The sequence below is a fragment of the Chaetura pelagica genome, unplaced genomic scaffold, assembly GCF_000747805.2.
Source record: "Chaetura pelagica isolate M959 unplaced genomic scaffold, ChaPel_1.0 scaffold408, whole genome shotgun sequence".
Classification (NCBI taxonomy): Eukaryota; Metazoa; Chordata; class Aves; order Apodiformes; family Apodidae; genus Chaetura; species Chaetura pelagica.
In genome coordinates this window covers 1240001-1253264 of record NW_009954229.1, presented here as the reverse complement: position 1 = coordinate 1253264, position 13264 = coordinate 1240001, and the positions used below count along the sequence as shown (strand labels likewise).

Below are 13264 nucleotides of genomic sequence, written 5' to 3'. Positions count from 1 at the left end.
GGCAGGTGGTGGCAGGGGCTAGGAGGTCCTGGGAGGCTCTGGAGGGCTGGGAGGGGAAAAGGGGCCAAGTCTGGGGTGCGGGGTGGTTTGTGAGGCTGGGGGGGGAGGTTTCGAGCTCCCCGGCTCTGCCTGGAGCTGGGTTGAGACCCCCAGGGGCTGCAGGGAACCCGGGGATCCTTGGCAGGATCCCAGCCCTGGAGTTCTGGAGCCTCAACCTGAGGGTTTGGGGGTTCTGAGCTCCCCGTGGGTCCCAGCACGTGGCTGCTCCCGGGGGCCGTGGCAAACACTGGGAAGGAAAACTAGTAAATCCCATGAGCTCCCGGGTTTCGTGCCCTTCCGTGTTGCAGAGGGAGCTTCTGCAGAAACAGCTGTGCCTTTTTTTGCTTTTATGTGTCGGGTGTAAAGTCAGGTTGCCTTCTGAAGAGTAAGTCACTGAAGTGCTTGCACACGTGTGAGCCCCAAGTGAAACGTGTCTTTGAAACTTGACAAGAGCAGGGGAAAAAAAAAATAAATCCTGAATTTTTGCAGTGCTGAATGTGAGGAGGGGTGAGGAGGGGCTGGAAATCCTCCAGGGATGGTCACTCCACCACTGCCTTGGGCAGCCTGTTCACCTTGCTTTCTCAGCTCCCTTACCTGGCTCCATCCAGCCCTTCATTCCTGCTCCTGCTCCCCCTCTGGCCCTGCTTATTTTATCCATGGATTATTCTGGCTGCTCATTTCCCTGGAATCTCCCTTTCCCTGCAGGTTACCTGAGGGTTTGCTCTGGGTGGCCAATATTTCACACAGTCACAGAAGAGCTGGGGAGTCACTCCTGTGTGTGGTTAGCACTGAGATCCACAGTGTTTCTTTCCCAAAGGGAGGTTCTTATTTCCAGAAGTGAATTATCAGCAACTCCTTGCCAGGCAGCTGTTGTGTTTGTGTCCCTCCAGCCACCGAGTACCACCTGGGGCTGCTGAAGGCCAAGCTTGCCAAGTACAGGGCTCAGCTGCTGGAACCCTCCAAGTCCTCGGCTGCCAAAGGAGAAGGCTTCGATGTGATGAAATCTGGAGATGCCCGGGTGGCTCTGATTGGTTTCCCTTCTGTGGGTAAGGTCAGTGAGTGCCCACCTTGACTCCCTGGCATGTTTGCTTCCTGCTGGGGAAGCAGAATCCATCTTCTCTTTGTCCTTCACCTTCTTGCCTCGAGTTACCTGGAGGTTCCTGTGGGTGGGAGCTGAAGGTGGAGTGAGGTCCAGGCTTCCTTCCCCTGTGGGTGCTGCCCTGGGGTGATGGCCTGGCACTTGTCTGGGGAGGTAGGTGAGAGGATGGGGTTTTGTGGAAACAGAGAATTTGGTTGGTTGGAAAAGCTATTTAAGATCATCAGGTCCAACTCTTCCCCCAGCCCTGCCCAGGCCACTAGTGCCCCATGTCCCTCAGCACCACATCTACATGGCATTTAAACACCTCTAGGGATGGGGACTCCACCCCTGCCCTGGGCAGCCTGGGCCAGGGCCTGATGACCCTTTCCACGAAGAAGTTTTCCCTAATATCCAATCTCAGGCTCCCCTGGCACAACTTGAGGCCGTTTCCCTGTTTCCGGAATCGCGTGTTTTGCGGGATGTTTCCTGGTGCTTCCATCCCCACCCCCTGGTGATGCTGATCTCTTGCATTCCAGTCCACATTTCTGAGTCTGATGACCTCAACTGCCAGCGAAGCTGCATCCTACGAGTTCACCACCCTGACCTGCATCCCAGGAGTCATAGAAGTGAGTAGGATTCTCCTCCTTTCTGCACAGTAATGGTGAGAAACCCAGACATGGGCATGTGCCACACCAGTTACACATGTGCTGCCATGGAGAAGCTGTGAGGAAGGGCTGTTCAGCCTGGAGAAGAGGAGGCTCTGGGGAGACCTTAGAGCACTTTCCAGTGCCTGAAGGGGCTCCAGGAAAGCTGGGGAGGGGCTTTGGACAAGGGCAGGGAGTGAGAGGACAAGGGGAAATGGATTAAAACTGGAAGAGGGGAGATTGAGGTGAGACATGAGGAGGAAACTTTTTCCCATGCTGCTCTTGTACTGGGCTGTTTTCCTATCAAACTCCCACCACGTCAGGACCTGATGTGGTGCAGCTTCACTGGAGGTTTCCTCAGAGCCATTGGCTTTCTGTGGAGTCATCCTGCTCTCTCAGGGTCATTCATTCCCCCTCTCTTTGGACTCCAGCACGTGCATGGGGCTTTAGAGGCAGCTCAGGTGCCCTGCACAAAGCCCTCAGCTTTCCCATCCTTCTGCTTTCTTTTCAGTACAAAGGAGCCAACATCCAGCTGCTGGATCTGCCGGGAATCATCGAAGGAGCAGCACAAGGTTGGCTGATCTCTGTGACCATGGACAGTAGGGATTTGCCCTCATTAGTCCCTTGGTGTGTCAAACATGAGCAGGTTTCCTGGGCCAGTAGTTCCCACACTGGCTTTCCAAATTTCAGAGTCCTTGATTTTATGTGAGGCACGATTCTCATCCCTGAGCCCACGCCTGGTTCTATATGTAGCAGAAAGATGCTTTCCTGGGGGTGGGAGCCCAAGCCAGTCACTTCTCACCTTCCTGACTGAGTGTTATCTTGCTCATCTGTCTCCTGGTGCAGAGGAAACCTAAAGAAAGATGCAGTGGAGGTGGAGGGGGGAGTTGCAGCCAAACAGTGACCTCTTTTGACTGATCTGAGTTCCTGCCAGTCCTCCCATGACTCCTGATTCTGGGAAGAGGTGTTGGCTGTTTCCCTCCGCTCTGTCATTGTCCTGGTTGGCTGTTTGTGTCAGAAGATGCCTTAGAAGACCTTGGGAAGTCTCCTAATGTTTTTTTGTGGCTTTTGTTGTGGGTTTTTTTGGAGGATCATGGTCTGATTAATAAGGTCTCTCTCCTTGTAGAGCAGAAAGTGTATGTAACCCCCTCTGCAGAGGGGCTCTGGGTATCTGGGTATCTCTGTGCTGCCTGGAGCTGCACATGTCTGGATATGTGTGTCCTGCTGGCAAAGCTGTCATGTCACCTGTACAGGGTCCCCAGCAGCTGCCTGCAGCCAGCAGAGCACTGCAGGATCTTTGTCCTTGCTTCCAAACAGCTGCACAGGGCAGGAGTCCCAGTCTGTCCCAGACCTGGGTGGCTGGTTTCTCTCCCTGGTCTCAGACCTCCTCCTGTCTCCTCAGGGAAGGGCAGGGGGCGGCAGGTGATCGCTGTGGCCAGGACAGCAGACGTTGTCATTATGATGCTGGATGCCACCAAGGGTGAGGTACAGAGGTGAGTGGCTGCTGCTGTGTGAACTGTGGGGTGGTGAGACAGGTTTGGGGGTTCCTGCCTGCCCAGAAAACGTCAGCTCCTGCTGTGGCCTCTGCCACATTGGGGGCCAGTAATGAAGCCTCTGAGTGTGAGATGGAGGTAGTGCTTTGTTGGAAACCCACCAGCTGGGAGCAACATTCACATGGTCCTCTGCAGATCTCAGTGTGGGCTTCTCAGCTGAAGGCTCATTCCCAAAGGACTAGTGGTTCAGAGACAGACCACTCACCCCCTGCCCTTGTCCCAAGTCCCTCCCCAGCTTTCCTGGAGCCCTTTCAGGCACTGGGAGGCTGCTGATGTCAACCTGGATTTCCACCATGGGCTCTGTCCTGCATTAGCTGTGGTTTGTAGGTGACAGTGGAAGCTTTTGGGAAGGCTGTGTCTAAAGCAGTCAGAAAGGCAGGTGGGGGTATCACCCAGCTGTGCCCAGGCCCACAGGCACTAACGTGCAGTTGTCCCTGCAGGGCCCTGCTGGAGAAGGAACTGGAATCGGTTGGAATCCGGCTGAACAAAAGCAAACCAAATATCTACTTCAAGGTGAGGTTTCCTGGGTTGCTGCAAGCACAGCTTCTGCCTGCCTGCTGGCCCAAAGCTGAGGCCTCTCTGTGCTGCCCCTCACCTTGGGCAGGCTGAAGGGGGTTGTGGGTTTTGCAGACTGTTCTTTGAGTTGCTTTGTGGTCTCCCTGCAGCCGAAGAAGGGTGGAGGCATCTCCTTCAACTCAACGGTCACGCTGACTCAGTGCTCTGAGAAGCTGGTGCAGCTCATCCTCCATGAGTACAGTATCCTTTCCTAAAGCAGGACACCTCTGAGCCATCAGCAGCTCGTGAGTCACAGAATCAAGGAATCCTAGGGGTTGGAAGGGTCCTGGAAAGACCATCCAGTCCAACCTCCCTGCCAGAGCAGGGTCACCCAGAGCACATCACACAGGAACGTGTCCGGGCGGGTTTTGAATGTCTCCAGAGGAGACTCCACAGCCTCTCTGGGCAGCCTTTCCCAGGGCTCTGTCACAGTGCTCATGGCACTGTGTAGATGTGTTGGGATTTGGGCCTTGACAATGTTCTCAGAAATCTTCAATGCTGAGGTCCTTTTCAGAGAGGACTGTTCCCCTGATGAGTTCATTGATGTGATTGTAGGCAACAGGGTCTACATGCCATGCCTTTACGTGAGTATCTGAGACAGCCACAGTTGCTGCTGCTCTGAGCAGCTCTGTTCTTTCCTGAAGGATCTTCCAGGTTCCAGAAGCAGTCAGGATTTGGGATCGAAGAGCTGGAAAGCTCAGCCCAACAGGGAGCTTCTCATCAGCCGTAGGTGTGTGGCTGTGCTCTGTGTGTTCCCTGTGCCCTCTTGTGGCTGCCTGCTGTGGAGCATCTCCCTTTGAGTTGGCACATTCTCCAGAACTTTAAAAGGCCCAAACTTGGATTTAGGCTTCGAATTTCAACAGTTTAATTTGCTGAGAGCCTTGGTCTGTCCCCTGGCTGACAGGATCTGTGTTTCTATTTCAGATGCTGGAACTACTTTGTTATAGTGACATGCACATGTCCTGCTTCCCTGCAGGGCTGTGGAATTGGCTTCCTAAATGGTGTCTTGCTTTGCCTTTGGCTTAGGTCTATAACAAGATTGACCAGATATCCATGGAGGAAGTGGATCGCCTGGCTCGGAGGCCCCACAGTGTTGTCATCAGGTAGGAGCCTGTCACACTGCCCCATGTGCTGGCCTGGACAGTGTGTGGGGGGGTTCATTTCACACCCCTTTCTCCAGCTTCTCCCAAGAAGGGGCTTCTCCCAGAGCTGCCTGCAGCTGGGGGGGGAGAGAAGCCAAACTGCAGTGCTGCTTCTTCCAGGCCTCCTTCCCCTGGAGGGGCAGGCAGGCTGCTGGGCTCCTCTGTGCTGCAGGCCAGGGGAAGCCAGTCAAGCTTGTTTGCTCAGGTGTGCTGATCTATCTTACTTGGCTGCTTCAAAGTCCTTGCCCTTCTCAAAGGCCTGTTCATTTCACCTTGTGTTTTGCCTTCACTGGCTTCATTAAAGACTTTTCCCCTTGCTCCCCAGCACTTTAATAAGACATTTCACCTTGTTCTTCTGGCTCTCTAAACTACAACAGCAGTAAACACAGATATGTCCCTTGGTGTTTTGCAGCTGTGGTATGAAGCTGAACCTGGACTACTTGCTGGAGAAGCTCTGGGAGTACCTGGCTCTTACCTGCATCTACACCAAGAAACGAGGACGTAAGTGACCATGAGCTGAGGAGCTTTGGGGGGCACAAAGGACTGCTGCTCATCAAACACAGACAGGCTGTCAGCAGGGCTTGGAATCCTGGGTGCCAGCAATCTCTTGGGTCTTGGGGATGCTTCAGTTAAGCTCTCCCTAGCCAGCTTTTGGCTCCTGGGAACTGCTTTCCGTTCCATCTGGTCCAGCCGTGGGTGTATCCCACCACAGCCCTCCTGTTCTCTCTGCACTAGAAGACCTGAGTTTTCACAAGACTTTGCGGGATGATAGAAGGAAATTAAGTTGTGAGTTTGCAGCTTCTTTCCTTATTACTCACAGTCTGTGATGAGCTGCTCAGCCCATCACTGCCCAGGAGAGGTCTCCTGTTCCTGCTGCAAGAGGTTTGGTGCTTCCTGTGCCAGGCTCCTGAGGCTCAGGAGAACCTTTAATGCTCCTTTTGCTTTACAACTCACTGGCAGCTTCTCCCAGGGATGGAGGCATGGCTGTGACTTGCTCCTGTCTGGTTTCAACTCCAACTCCCAACGTGGGTGGATGTGAGGAGTTGAGGGGACTTTCTGTGAACTTCTTAAGCTATAAAATCTTGGGGATTTGATAGAAAACTGTGGAGTGGTTTGGGTTTATTTGAGAAGGTGTGTTTTGACTTGAGTGGTTTTGTCTGTCCTAAGTATGTGGAGTGGAGTTGAAGCAGGGGAGATGTGGGGAAGCTGTTGGCTGTGTGAGCTGGGTAACCATCCCTGTGGGTACAGGAGAGTCTGCAGAACCCATCTGATGCTTTCATGTACCTAGATACCTGTTGTACAGGAGCTAGGAAGAGGAATTTGGGAGAGGAGGCACAAGGCCCTGTGAGGTGGTGTCAGCAACACATCTGATTGAAATCCAGTGCTTTTTTCCCCTCCTTCTCCTCCACAGAGAGACCAGACTTCACTGATGCCATTATTCTACGGAAAGGGGCCTCTGTGGAACATGTGGTAATTTCCAGGCATCTTTTCCATTTCCTTGTCTGTAGAAGCCAGGTTCCTCTGAGAGTCTGCTGAGATTTGCACATGGTAAAGCTTGGGATGTCTCAGTGTTTAGTTGGGCTTCTTCTTTTGTTACCTTCCTTTTGTTACCTGCTTCTGTCTCCCTCGGGTTTCTTTTCTAGATGCTACGAAAAGTTGAAAACAATTATTACTTAATGCAATCAAGTGAAAAAGCACATAGAAGGAGGGGAGTGGGGCCTTTTTATCACACAGGTGGTTCCTCTGTGTGTTCTGTGCTCTTTCAAGTGCGGGGAATTGGCTCCTAAAGTCACGAGTGTCATTTCTGACACAGGCTTTGAGTTGCTTCTAGTTACAGGATATTGAGCAAGTTGTTTCCAAAGTTGTGTCACTGAACTGCCTCACGTGCTGTCTGTCTGTCCTGTGCTGTCTGTCCTGCAGTGCCACCGAATTCACAGATCATTAGCCAGCCAGTTCAAGTATGCCTTGGTGTGGGTAAGTGTTTACAGCAAAGGAAATCCCCCTCCTCAGGTGTCTCTGGTTTTCCCCTAACCCTTCTCCACCTTTTGCTTTAAAGGGCACAAGCACAAAATACAGCCCCCAAAGAGTGGGCTTAACCCATATGATGGAGCATGAAGATGTCATTCAGATTGTGAAGAAGTAACCCTTTCTGCTGGTGCCTGGCCTTGTCTTTGATCACTAGAATTGGAACTGACCATGTAAAAGCAAAAAAAACAACAACAACAAAAAAAGGAGAGGGGGAAAAAAAAAAATAATAAATAAATAAATAAAAAGGGAGATGTGTTCCACAGCCAAGAAAGCTTCTATGAAGCTCCTTCTCTTGGAGAAAGGCAGAAAATGAGGCTACTGTGCTTGCAGGTGGGGATGGGGAAGATGGGTTTCCATCTTGCAGGTGAATTAATATGTCTTCAAAAAGGAGCCAGTTGTTCTAGGACACAATTCCCACATCTGGCAGCATCCTGCCACTGGCAGGGGTTGCCCACAGATCCATGGGTTACCCTGCCAGTGGCTTGCTTAACCAGAGGGAGATTTATGCGTTTATGTGAACAAATCTGGCCCCTGTGCTTTGGGACAGGGAAGCCAGGGCCAAGACAACGTGGCTGATGGTTGGCCTCTTATCCATACACTTAATTTAAGCATTGATGTGAAGCAGAAGCAAATCTCCTTCTCCCCTGCTCATGGGACACGGTGTCTCTGCAGCTGCCACCCTTGGAGACTTCAGGCTTGGCATCTGAGTCAACCCCTGATGAATTTATCACTGTCCCACCTCAATTAACATTAGAAGGTGGCACAGAGTGCCACTCTCCTTAGCTCTGCACTGGGTGTGCAGGACATCCTCGTCCAACTGGTACTGAAAGAGATGAGAAATGTAACTTCATTAAGGAGTAATTAACCTGACCAAACTGTAGCAGGTACGATCCAAGAGCCACAGTCTGCAGTGAGGATTCCCTGCTGGCATGTCACTCCTCAAAGAGCTCTCTTGGGAGTTTGCTTCTTTGCTCTTGTCCTGTCCATGAGTTCCCAAAGGTATTGCTGGGGATCTGCTTCTTTCTCAATCATGCCTCTAAATTCCAGTAACAGCTCTTTGAGCTTCAAGCACCATCCAATGCCATGGGTTTTTCCCCCAGCCCTGTTCAGATGTAGTTGCTTGTCTGGATATTTTTCATCAGAAATTTTGGATTTTTTCTAATCATGCTTTTTCATTGAACACTGACACTAAACAGTTCAGAGTGCCTGATAGAGAACAGCTCTTTCCTTCTGGGATCAAGAGTTGCCAATAGCTTTTATTTTCTTTCATTGGAAAAGGGTTTGATCTGAGGTGGATTCTTAACTGTGAGGATGGGTCTGATCTCAACCTTGTCTGCAGGGCTCCTTCCCTCCCCTCTGTGCTCCTCCCCACCCCTCACAACCTGATTGAGCAGAAATGGAAGGATTATTTTATTTGAGAAAATAAAAGTTGCTATTTCATGTGAACTGTAGGTGTCTGCCTGCACTGGGCAGAGGCTTTGGTGTGTTTTCTAACTCTTATTTTTTTTTAACCTTTGGCCACCTGAGGACTCCTGGCTGCTGAGGCAGGAGGTTGTAGGTGAGAGTAGATGGTGAAGCAGCTGCAAGAGGGCTCTGAGGCTGAAGGGGACTGGCCAGGGGATGAGTAGATACTGTGCACTATACCCAACTAAGAAGGTGAATTTGAACTCTCCCAAGTTCTCTGCCCTGTTCCTGGTTTCGTGTGCAGCTGGAGTGCAGAGCAGATCCCAACTATGGTGGCAGCTCGTGGAGAACGAGCTCCTGATGAGCCACGTTCTGCCAGAGCTGGGCCTGGAAAGCAGGTGCTTCTCAGCCTGAGCTGGGTGAGATGCTGTTCCAGGACATGACCTTGCCCTTTACATTCCACAGGAAGGTTGCACAGCCTGAGGTGCCTGCACAAATTGTCCTTTCAGTTTCATCTTGTCCTGGAGTTTCTGGCTTTTCACTCCAAGCCCAGGAGCCTGTCAAGCCCTGGCACATGCTTGGGCAACTGGAACTGCTGAGTGGGCTTCATCCTTGGGCCAGGTCATATGTGGAGCTGGGGAAAGAATTGGTGCTGAAATGCACAGTATTACCTGCTGAAACATGTCCTCAGTTGGTTAGTGCCTTCCTCTCAGTGTGTTTGAGTTTCAAATTGACTAATCTAATGTGCCATCGTTAAAACCCCCTCTGTCTAATTAGCCCTACTCTTCATTTAGGAAACTGGGCATTTTATCCTGCTCCAAATGAACTGCTTCGTGATTAAATTTGGAATGGGGATGAAGTAGAAATAGTTAAGCCAGAAGCAGCGAACTTCTTTTTTTAGTGAGAGTGGCTTTTTTTTGCAGGCAAGTTTATGGCTGTGTGGGAAAATGCAGCGTTTAATTGCAGCCTTCCTTCTTCCAGACGGCTTCCCTAATTGCTCTGCACCAGTATTAAAAGCTGCAAACATTGCAGTTTGGTGCTGGAGCAGGTTTGCTGCCTGAAGATTTCTCCAGATCCTGAGAGAGCAAAGTCCTGTGGGCAGGGGGGAATCTCCTGCGGCGTTAGGATTGTGTCGGGGCCTCCTGAGGTTTATGGAATTGGCCAAACCCCTCGTTAGCTCCGTGGGGGAGAGGTGTGAGGGAGATGTGCTCAGAGCCTCCTTGCTGTGTTTTTGGAGAAAGGTTTTCTTCTGCCCAGGAGGATGGGGAGTGGTTGGAGGCGGGAGTGGTGGGTTTGCCCTCCCAGAGAGGAGCGTGTTGCGTGTTCTCCCTGCTGTAGGAAGGAGGGCTTGGCTGGATGGTGCTGGGAGAAAGCAGCTTCACTGGTGGTCTGCTCTGCACTGCAGCCCTCGCTGTTCCCCTGGTCTTTTCAGCTGTCTCTGCTTTCCTTAGCACCATACCCACTCCCAAAGGGCTGCACTCATCCTGCCCTGTTCCTTCTTTCCTAGCAGAGTGCAGCCGTGCATCCCTGCTGAGCCACAGGGTGGATCAGCTCCGATACAGCCCATCAGCCCCTCCATCTAGTCCTTGAAACAGCAGAGGCCCAAGGCATGCTCGGTTTAAAGTGCCTGTTCCAGGCAATCGAGCAGGTTTGATTGGCTGAACACTCCTTTTATAATTTAATTTAGTCAGGAATCGTTTGCGAGGTAATAAAAAGAGGCTCTGACTCCAAATACATTCATTTAATTCAATGAGAGACAGTTACTGCGGCGGGCTCAGCTCAGCCAGCTTCTCTCACCCCGTCACGCTGACATCTTAAAGTGCTGCTCAGGGCTGTATATAAGAGCCACGATCCGCAGTGACAGCTTAATTGTTTCAAATCCTGACAAGGGTCACCCCAACCAGCCATCCTGCCTTCTGCAGGGCTGGCTCAGGAGGCTGCCGGGAGGAGGATTTATGGCTGGCAAATAGTTGAGAATTCCTCTGGTTGCGCCTGCTAAATGATGAACTTGCCCCTTGGGGCTCGGGGCTATTGATTGTAATTTGCAGTTAAGCCCCGGCTTTCTGAGGAATCAGCATAATAAATACCCACCGCATCACGGCAGGGATGTCGCTGCACGGAGGGAGGGGAGCAGAGGTTTTTCCCTGCTCATGCTGCTCCTGGGTTTGGGAGAGCCATGGGATGCAGGAGAATGATCCCCTAGTTTGGTGGGATGCGGGAAACCAGTGATGGAAGGGGGAACGTGAGGTTCTGAGGCTCTCCTGTGGTTTGTGGTGGCAGGAGGAGATACCCTGCTCTGAGGAGGAGGAGAGGGCCATCTGGCATTGGTGGATTGATGTGTGTCTGGATCCTGTCACTGTGCCCGGACTTGGGAGCCGGTCTTCCCAGTCCTCCTTTGGAGAGGGGTGTGAGGGGGGATGCGTGTGTGTGCACTCCCACGTCCTTGTGATTTCTCCCGGTTTTTCCTTGGTTTTGGGGGCAGGAGCAGGTCAGAGCCATTTACCAGCTGTTCACATCTGGGCTTGGTGACGCTGAGGTGACACAGATCCACATCCCGGGAGGGAAGGGGCTGCGGGACTGCCCAGTGTGTCAGCAGGGGAGGAAGGGGCAGGGATCAGAGCTGCCTGCCCCTCGCCCCTCCAGCCGCTCCCTCCCCGGCTCCGCGGATCAGCTCCCGTCCCTCCGCTCGGGGGGAGGGCCGGTCCCGGGTGCAGAGGGAGGCCGGGAGCGCGGTGCGGGCAGCACCGGGGGCTGCGGGCAGCACCGAGCCGGCCCGATGCCATGCGGGCCAGGTAGGCTACCCCAGGTGAGTGGCTGTGAGTCCCCTGCTGGGTGGCACGTCCCCTTGGGCTCGTGGAGACCACAATGGGGAAGGAGCGGGGAGGGACCTTTGTGTGTGACACTGGTCTGTACGCAATTGCTGCAGCGCGGGGCTCGGCTTCTCCCGGTGGGGGTGCACGGTGTCCCCTCTCCTCCCTGGTTGTCTCTGCCTGTTTAGACCCTTCTCTCGCTTTCCGAGTCTCACCTTCCCTATAGTCCCAGCATTCCCGCTGCCCTCCGGAGCAGAGCTTCCTCCCCTGCACACCCACTCCCTCCCCAGCAGCCTCTGCCCATGTCTCCTACCACCCCTTCCCACATTCTGGGGGCTGTTTAACACCAGGAAAGCTGCCTGGTCCCACAGCCGAGCTCTGTGGGGCCCCTGGGCTTGGCTTCAGGCCGAGGCGATGGCGCGGGGCTGTCACCTGGCTCCGGGGCCACCAGCCAGCGTCCCTGGGTGCACTCCAGTGCTGAGCCCAGGACGTGTACTGCTCAGCCGGTCTGTGCTTCCACCATCTGCTCCGGCTTCTCTTCTCCCCATAACTCCTCCCCTGTGGGCAGCTCTTGGTGTTGGGCAGCAGCTGGGAGGCAGGGACGAGCTGCGTGTTGCTTGGGAGATGCTGGGTCCCTGTTGCCGGTTTGGGAGGGAGCTGGAGGGGGTTGAAACTAGCGAGTTCAGGGGTATGATGGGTGCTTGGGGGCCCAAGGAGAGACCCCCCCTCTGCCTCTGTGCTTGGAGGGCTGTGCTGCTGCCACATTGCCTGTTGCTGGAAGGGTCCAGCCTGTCCCAGTGTTCTTGGCATCCCCAAGGCTCATGGCTGGAGTAGCGAGGGCTGTGTTGGAGCTGTGCCATCCACACACAGGTGTTTGAAAGTGGAGATAGATGATGCAGATCTATTGATGGGGAAAGGGGGTGGCACCTGATGACAGATGCTGCAGCTGGGAGGTGTCTTGGCCAGCCAGGCTGCCTCCATGGGGCTGGGGCGTGGAGCATGAGGCATGGCAGTGATGGGGCTGGCATGGCACAGGGCTCCACTCTGGCTGTAACTGGAAACAGGGTGTAAGGAGACCTGGGGCCAGCTGGTGACCCCAGAGCTGCCAGGAGATGGCTGAGCTGCTGCCCCGGGAGCTCTGCCCTGCTGATGCTGGTGCTCCAAAGGTACAGTCCCACATCATGCAGGGCTGGGGTGAGTGTGAGAAACGGTGAACCAGAACCTTGGTGGTCAAAGCAACCTCCCCTTTCTGCAGCCAGCCCTGGCATGACCCTGGGATGTGGCTGTGGAACTGGGGCTGCCCAGGGCAGTGTCCCTGGGGTGCGGTGGCTTTTCCTGACTCAGCCATATGGATGGAGCCATTCAGGGGTGGCAGGGGCAGAGAATGCTCTGGGCATCTTCTCCCACGGCCCCAGTCCCCATTGCACTCCCAGGGAACCCCTGCCCTGCCCACAGATGATCCATTCAGGGCAGTGAGTTCCCACTGCTGCTGCTTAAACTTTGATGAGCCTGCAGCAGCAGGAGTCCAGCCCCCCATTAACATTTGATGCAGTCACCCCGCACCTGGGCACGTGTGTGTGCAGACACGCCGCCAGCAGCGCCACAGGGCACACGTGTGGCACACACAAGTCCCCTCCCCAGCCACATGTGGTCAGACGTGGCAACCTTCACACACACAAAGTGCGTGGCAGGGCAGGGGGACACCCTGGGGGGCTCCAGGCTCCTCTCTGTGTCCCGGCAGGACTGTGGGATTTGGTCTGGTGTTGGGTTCCTCCTCCATGGTGTTCCCTTGGCTGTGCTCCCAGTGCCGGCACAGCGTGTACCTTGGGTGCTGCAAAGTTGTCTCCTCTCTCTCGGTGCTATTGGTTTAGGCTTTGCGGGGGGAAAAATGGGTCTGTGGGCTGCGTCCTCCTCCATGCTGGCTGGAGGAGGAGGCTGATTCCTCGGGGAAGAGCGCAGGGAGGTGGCAGGGTCGGGTTTGGAGGTGGTGAGGTGTGGTTTTGAGGTGGCG

The 13264-nt window shown here is 53.8% G+C and overlaps 1 protein-coding gene across 1 annotated transcript in view; it reads left to right on the top strand.

Annotated features, from left to right (window-relative positions):
• Positions 1-7234, top strand: part of DRG2 (developmentally regulated GTP binding protein 2) — an 8256-nt gene extending 1022 nt beyond the window's left edge. Inside the window, exons 2-13 of the mRNA XM_010003588.1 lie at positions 930-1090; positions 1654-1743; positions 2273-2333; positions 3164-3254; positions 3755-3827; positions 3980-4070; positions 4356-4453; positions 4896-4972; positions 5424-5512; positions 6423-6481; positions 6932-6985; positions 7068-7234. Of these exons, the coding sequence (XP_010001890.1) occupies positions 930-1090; positions 1654-1743; positions 2273-2333; positions 3164-3254; positions 3755-3827; positions 3980-4070; positions 4356-4453; positions 4896-4972; positions 5424-5512; positions 6423-6481; positions 6932-6985; positions 7068-7154 (1031 nt within the window). The 3' untranslated portion in view covers positions 7155-7234. The remainder of the gene's footprint in view (positions 1-929; positions 1091-1653; positions 1744-2272; positions 2334-3163; positions 3255-3754; positions 3828-3979; positions 4071-4355; positions 4454-4895; positions 4973-5423; positions 5513-6422; positions 6482-6931; positions 6986-7067) is intronic.
• The last annotated feature ends 6030 nt before the right edge of the window (positions 7235-13264 follow it).